The sequence below is a fragment of the Nicotiana attenuata genome, chromosome 9 (assembly GCF_001879085.1).
Source record: "Nicotiana attenuata strain UT chromosome 9, NIATTr2, whole genome shotgun sequence".
Classification (NCBI taxonomy): Eukaryota; Viridiplantae; Streptophyta; class Magnoliopsida; order Solanales; family Solanaceae; genus Nicotiana; species Nicotiana attenuata.
The window spans coordinates 6,534,918-6,542,453 of NC_031997.1; the positions used below are offsets into that span (position 1 = coordinate 6,534,918).

The 7,536-nt window shown below is 31.5% G+C and overlaps 1 protein-coding gene across 1 annotated transcript; it reads left to right on the forward strand.

Moving 5' to 3' along the window:
• LOC109232019 (lysosomal Pro-X carboxypeptidase-like) lies at positions 3,259 to 7,296 on the forward strand. The gene is made up of 9 exons (XM_019397648.1): positions 3,259 to 3,726; positions 4,062 to 4,248; positions 4,412 to 4,545; positions 4,654 to 4,766; positions 4,872 to 5,118; positions 5,460 to 5,615; positions 5,955 to 6,034; positions 6,152 to 6,201; positions 6,694 to 7,296. The coding sequence occupies exons 1-9, from the start codon at positions 3,268 to 3,270 to the stop codon at positions 6,840 to 6,842; spliced, it is 1,575 nt and encodes a 524-aa protein (XP_019253193.1). The 5' UTR covers positions 3,259 to 3,267; the 3' UTR covers positions 6,843 to 7,296.

The window sequence follows — 7,536 nt, forward strand, 5'->3', positions numbered from 1 at the left end:
TGCCTAAGTACTGAGATCTGGTTTTCTACAGTTTCCTTAGAGACAGGATCATAAAGGGAATTTGTTGTTGTACAGCGCAAACGTGTCTCTTTCTGCAAGCTGCATTTATCACTATCCGTCTTATAGATAAATAATATGCTCAAATAATACTCAAAGGTATTAAAACATCCACCGATAAATTTTTTATACTTCAAAGTAATACAACAGAAAGGGAAACCAAATAAGAAATGAAATGCAATTATCGAGAGTTTATGCAATAATAATAAAGAAAGCCATGTAATGTAAACCCGGCAACAATTTTATATAAAATCAAACGAAATTCATCATTTTATTTTTGGTTTAATTCTTTTGAATGTTGTTGCTTAATTTAATATGCAATATACATCCAATTTTTTTTTGACTTACTCATCATTGTCTTTTTTTTATGCTCTGTAGTTTTGGACATGCCACCCCATGTCATGGATCGGAAGAAAGGCTCTATTAATTTTTTTTTTTTGTTTCTCGATCCAATGGCCCTGGAGTGGCCGCCTTATGTGAGTTGTCGTTCCATAAAAATATCTTCTCTTAATTATGTCCATCCTTGCATATTTACCTTGCTGTCATTCCTCTCTTTTTCCCCTTTTTGGCTTGCCTTATAATATTACGGACCTTGAATCTGTTACAATGAAATATTTATTAGATACATTATTATAAATTATTCAGATGCCCTTTGATGTTTGACCTGTTGGAGCTCAATATGATGACTTTAATTTTGAGCATTAGACTGTATTTAGACTGCAACTTTAATTTAGCAAATCAAAGAGTAATTGCTCACTTATGTTTTTTTTTTCTTTTTGAGTATAAATTCGTGTTTGAAAAAATGCTTATTACTAATGGAAGTTTGTCTTAAGTTTTATTGTCATCATTTACATTCGCAACCTACTTAAACTGTAGTCTGTTTCTCAGCCATATCTTGATGTAAACTTGATGAGGGGCGAACATATTGCGAACTTTGATCAGTTGAATGCCATCTTTGACAACAACTCTTCATCGTCGCGCTCAAAGCAGACCTTAAAAAGGAGGTGCAATGAGGACACTTTGGTCGATATGATGCGTGTCATTGCTGCAAATATCGAGAGGATTGCAAATAAGTTGATAGAGAGCAGCCAATGCGTGTTGTTGGTCGAGATGTTTGGCATGGATATTTTTTTCTGGAATTCGATGATGATTTAGCAATCGATACATATGAGTTTCTTTCTCTCGACGAGAGAAGAGCAAAGATATTCCCCAAATTCGATAAGAACAGAGTTAGTGCGCCTTGATTAAGCTTCATTTGGTGAAATAAGATTTGAACCAAATGTGATGTCCCTTATGAATGTACTTGAGACAAATTTCTAAATTTTCATGTGGACTAATCCTTTTAAAGCTAGTACCGGTGTAGCATTACTCAAGTATATTGTAATAACTCTTGGGGATTGGTAGTCCCTAGAAAACAATTTAGACAAACAATCCAATGAAATTCATCTTTTTGTTTTTGGTTTAATTTTTTTAATGTAGTCTGTAAAATTAATCTGCAATTTATATATGTTTCCTATATCTCTCTCCACTTTTTTGTTTTGTGTTAACCGATCCGCACATCGCGCGGGTAAATATATTAGTGGAATCTAATAAAGCCAAATTGTTGTAACTACCCATCAGTTATGTTAATGATGGAGTTTCATAAAGTTGTTTAACTTTTTACGTGGCTTTTTCAAATGAAACTGGAATAGTGGTCATAAAGGGTCACAATAAGATTCATGATTTGAAGTCACTTTTGACAAAACGGAATCTTTTTTATTTTTAGAATGCTTATACCATTAGAACTCTTCTTCTATTAAAATAATAACAATAATACCAACAAATTCAGTGTAATTTCACAATTGAAGTTTGGGAATGTGTACGCACACCTTATAACCCCTATCTTATAAAGGTAGAGAGCCTATTTCCGAAGGACCTTCGGCTCAAAAATCTTCTACTAAAGAAAGAAATCTAAAAATAATTAAATTTATGTTAGATATACTGATTGTGTTAACCAATTTACATTTTTAGTACAAATTAACTGCTTATTTGAAGTTATCAATCAATACTTATAACTATTGCTAGTAATTGGTTTTTAAATAACATCATTTACATTATTATCACATAGAACTTAAATTTGTAATCGCATGTTAAATAACACGATTATGTAATATTTTGTACATTATTCGCACATATATAGAATTTAAATTCAAATTATAGATAACCACGTTTTAAGACTTTATCCCGAAGCCCAATTTTAATGATTAAAGCCTTCAAACTTTTTCATCACCATATATAGTGCTTGGTCAAAAGGGAGAAACTAACATCTTTGTATTATCCGAACTTTATATACGTCGTTATAAATCTTTAACTTTATGCTTCACGTTTGCAAGAGAAATTTGTTAGTAGTAAACGAGTGAATCACGCCTCACGTGGTGGGAGATAGTGGTGTACATAGACAGTGTTGGTTCAGTTTTTATCAAAATCAAATCAAATCAACTATATCGGTTTGGATTGATTCGATTTTGTCGGGTTTTCGTGGTTTTTGTTACTTACATATTATTCCAATTTTACTTTGTTAAATATTTGATAAGTATATATCTATTTAGTAAAAATATAAAAATTGACAAACATAATATCGATTAAAATATTCTTATGGGAGAATTCTATTAATAACACAAAATAGTTATTTTTTTGGTCGTCTGACCATAATTTTTCGTTGATATACACTTTCAGGTTAACCGAATTTAATAATTAAACATAAAAATCAATATGATACCTAAATATCAATAACCACTTCACATTCGAAAAAGATATAAGAATTTAATAGATCTTAACATATGATATGAATATGGAAGAACAAAGAGATAGACGCATTTCAGTAACACTTGATAAGAAAGTGATCATACAACCAATTATTTAAGCTCAATAAATATGGAGTACTTCATATTCTATTAAAATTTATATCCCGCAAGAGAATCCCAAATATTTCTAGACATTTTTTAAAGAAAAATTTATATAAAATCTTAAAAATATATAAAAAAATTATATATTTATATGTCGGATTGGTTTCGGGTTTTTTAATTCAATACCAAACCAAATCAAACCAAATAAAGTCATGTTTTTTAATCGGTTTGTTTTGACTTTTTGGTTTGGTTGCGGTTTTTCGGTTCCGTTTGTACACACCCTAGTGTGAGTGAAACACTTATAAATAGATCCATATAGTATAGAATGAATAACGAAGAAACATTCTTTACCGAAGTCTTTTTGCAATATAATATGAAGATGAAGAATAAGCTTTTCCTATTCCAATGGCTTCGTTTGCTTCTTTTACTGATCTTTTCAAGAACCTCAATTTCTGTAAAACCCCATAAAATCCCTAGGCTTACACCACTTCTTGAAAATATCCTTAAAGATTCTAATACCCTTTCTTCTTCTTTTACTCTACCAAAAGAATTTGAGACTTATTACTATACACAAACACTTGATCACTTCAATTATGGACCTAAAAGTTATTCCACTTTTAAGCAAAGATACATAATTAATTCTAAGTATTGGGGTGGTTCCAATTCAAGCTCTCCAATTTTTGCTTATCTTGGTGCTGAATCTTCCATTGATAGTGATCCTCTTGGTATTGGATTTCTCACTGATTTTGCCCCTCGTTTTAAGTCTCTTCTTGTTTACATGGAGGTAAGCATAATTTATTCATCTAAACTACAACTGTCCTATAGGTCATAGTTCGAGCCGTGAAAACAGCCAGTAGGGTAGCCAGTAGGGTAGGCTTTCTACATTACACCCCTAGGGGTTTGTGCCCTTCCTTCGATCCTGCGTGACAGCGGGATACTTTGTGCACGGAGCTGCTTTTTTTGTTAGTCATGTTTCTTAATGAAACCAATGTTTTGTCAAATCTGAATTAGTAAGTTAGGTTAATGAGTTTCAGATATTAGATGGTTAAACGGAAAAAAAGGAGACTTATATGGTTTGGAGTTTCCTTTTGCTAAATCTTTTTGCATACAATTTTTCAGCATAGGTATTATGGAAAATCAATACCATTTGGAACAATGGAAGAAGCTCTAAAAGATGAAGATAGAAGAGGTTATTTCAATTCAGCACAAGCTATAGCTGATTATGCAGAACTTCTGCTGCATGTTAAACAAAAATACTCAGCACAAAATTCTCCTATTATCGTCATTGGAGGATCCTATGGAGGAAGTAAGAAATAACAAATCTTCCCTTCTTTCCCCTTTTTTTGGTCTTTTTAGGTAATGTCAAGTTGGAATTTTATTAAAACTCTTTCTCTCTTTTCTGTTATTTTTTTTTTTCTCTCCTTTTCTTTTTTTTTTTTTTTTTTTTTTTTTTTTGGCGAAACTTTCAGTGCTTGCTTCGTGGTTTCGAATGAAGTATCCTCATATAGCTCTTGGTGCTCTAGCTTCATCAGCTCCTATTCTTTATTTTGATGACATCACTCCACAAAATGGATATTATTCGATTGTGACTAAGGATTTTAAAGTAAGAAAAACATCATTAATTTATTTTATAAATCAAATCTTTTATTATTTTATTTAAGTTTTCCTTTGTTCTAACTAATTAACAAGTTAAATTCCACAATTATTTCAGGAAGTGAGTAAGACTTGCTACCGAACTATACGAAAATCATGGTCTATAATTGATAAGATTGCTTCTAGAAAAAATGGACTCTCCTATCTCAGTCGGAAATTCAAGACTTGCTCGTAATCTTTAATTTCTTTTTTCTTTTATATATTTCAGATTTATTTCTTCTTTTTTTCCCACCTATCTTTATTCAATTTAATTAATCTTGTTTTCTTGGAGTTCAGCCACTTAAATAGTTCTTCTGAGTTGAAGGATTATTTGGATTCAATATATGCAACAGCAGCTCAGTATAATAAGCCACCAACATATCCAGTGACAGTGGTTTGTGGAGGAATTGATGGTGCACACAAAGGAAGTCATGTTCTTGATCGTATTTATGCTGGAATTGTTGCATCTCAAGGGAATTTAAGTTGTTACAACACAAATGTGTATAATCAACCTAGTGAAACCAACATGGGATGGAGATGGCAAGTAAGTACACACTAAAAACTTTGGTTCAGTGGAAAGAGCACAATGCGTGGATTAATTCGAGGCAGACCACAAGTTCAAATTTTATTATACAGAGAAGCCTGATATTTAAGTGGAGAATGGTGGAAAGATGACCATAGCATTTTACTGTTCAACATTTTTGACACGCCACATAAATATAATATAATATATGTGAACAATTATTAATTTTGAATCTATAATTTTAAAGGTGAAATTACTTCAAGAACTTATAGGTCGAAATAATATTTTTATCTGATTTTCAACAGATATTATGTAGTAAATATATTTTAAAAATTAATACTAGCTAGTTCTGTTTTTTTCAGACATGCAGTGAGATGGTGATGCCTATAGGGCGAGGCAAAAATGATACAATGTTCTATTCAGCTCCTTTTAATTTGGATGAGTTTATAGACGACTGCAAGAGCAACTATGGTGTCTCTCCTCGTCCACACTGGATCACAACTTATTATGGTGGACATGTATGCTTCCTTTTATACTCTAAATTTACTTCAATTTACAACTTTAATTTTCCTTGTTATGTATGGTTTGTCATTTTACTTTTTTCTTATATATGCATTAGATATCTGGACTTGAAATGACAGTAAAGTTGTCTTTATATGATAATTTTTTTTCTCCACGTGGTGACCCTTGTGTCCGGAATTCTCCGTATAGACTGCCTACATTATATTCTTAATGGTGTGATACTCTTTGAACCTTGCGTGAACGCGAAATATTTTGTGCACGAATTACCTTTTTTCATGTATTACTAGGATATATATATATATATATATATCTAACCTTAATGAGTGAATTTGCAGGACATAAAATTAATTCTTCATAGGTTTGCTAGCAACATCATTTTCTCTAATGGGCTAAGAGATCCTTACAGTAGTGCAGGGTACGTCCTTGACAATGTTTTTTCCTTTTCCTATTTGGTGACATATGTTAAATTGTTGACCTAATTCATGTTATATGTCTTGCATTAATATTTTTTTTGTCTGCTTTTCTGTTTTAGGGTTTTGCAAGACATATCTCATAGTCTACGAGCTGTCCACACGCGTAACGGTATGCCATTATTACTTTCCAAACAAAATATAGTAATAAAGGAGCTCATGTTCTATGTTATCATAGAATAGGAAATATTAGTAAAGGCATCAACATCAATCATAAATTTTACAAATATTTTACTTACAATACTAGTTCATATTATCTGTCTTTTGAAATTTTTTAAGAAAAATATTTAATAGATCCGAACATACGAGATATTTTTCTAAAATACTTTTTATCTCTCCTTATATATTTCACTTAGTTAATAATGTACTACATAAACGTTAAGTATATATGGATTTCAATAATTGTTGATAAACTCCTTCTTTTTTTCTAAAACATCAAATATTTTTAGACACATTCGATTTGCCAAGACAACTGATATTGGGAACAAAAACTGTACCAACTTGAGCTAATACGATGTATTTAATTTAATTTTTTGTTGTTGTCCAGATGTGGACTTGTGAATTTTGCTTAATTCTTTTCATTTCCTTTTATTTATTTTTGTAGGTTCCCATTGTCTAGACATTCTTACTAGCAAGCCAACTGATCCAGAATGGTTAACCATGCAAAGGAAAACAGAGGTTGAAATCATTGAAGGATGGATAACAAAGTACTATGCTGATCTCAACGCCCTCAAATATGGCAAAATGCCCTAAACAATTAGTCCATTTATTATTTCTTTCGGAATATAATGGACGAAAAAAATAATGTTCTCATTTCTTTTGATGTATTAATGTACATGTTTGAAACAGACCGAAGAAAACAAGGGCCAGCTCTCTCTCTCTCTCACACACACACAATGTTATCATATCTAAATACAATGATGCTCACGAGGGTTGTCAATTGCACGCTTAACTCTACCACTCAAGTATTTCAAAACATGACCCTAAAAAATAAATATAACCATCCACTGAGAACATCATTTTGTTTGTTGGTATTACTTTCTCAACTATCCGAGGCTATTTGGAAACAACTTATTATCTATTTTTACAAGGTAGCTAGGACACTATGCGTACACTATCCTTTCCAGATTCAATTTATGAGATTACACTGAATCTGTTGTTGTTGTTATTGTATTACTTTCTCAACTACGTATGCCGCTCATACTCTTCTGCTCTCTCAACTTTACGTTTATACAAGAATTGGCAAAAATTTACTTGTGTTTTCTGGGACCGGATTATCATTTTCTGGCATTTCTTATTTTTCGTGATTAAATTATTTTACGTTACAAAAGTTAGTTTTATAACTTAATTTGTATGATAAATTAAAAGTTAGCTCAGATTTCCATCCGTGAAGTTATCCTCAAGAACCACAAAACTTTTTGTTGCCTCACAAGAGTTGGTTTATTCT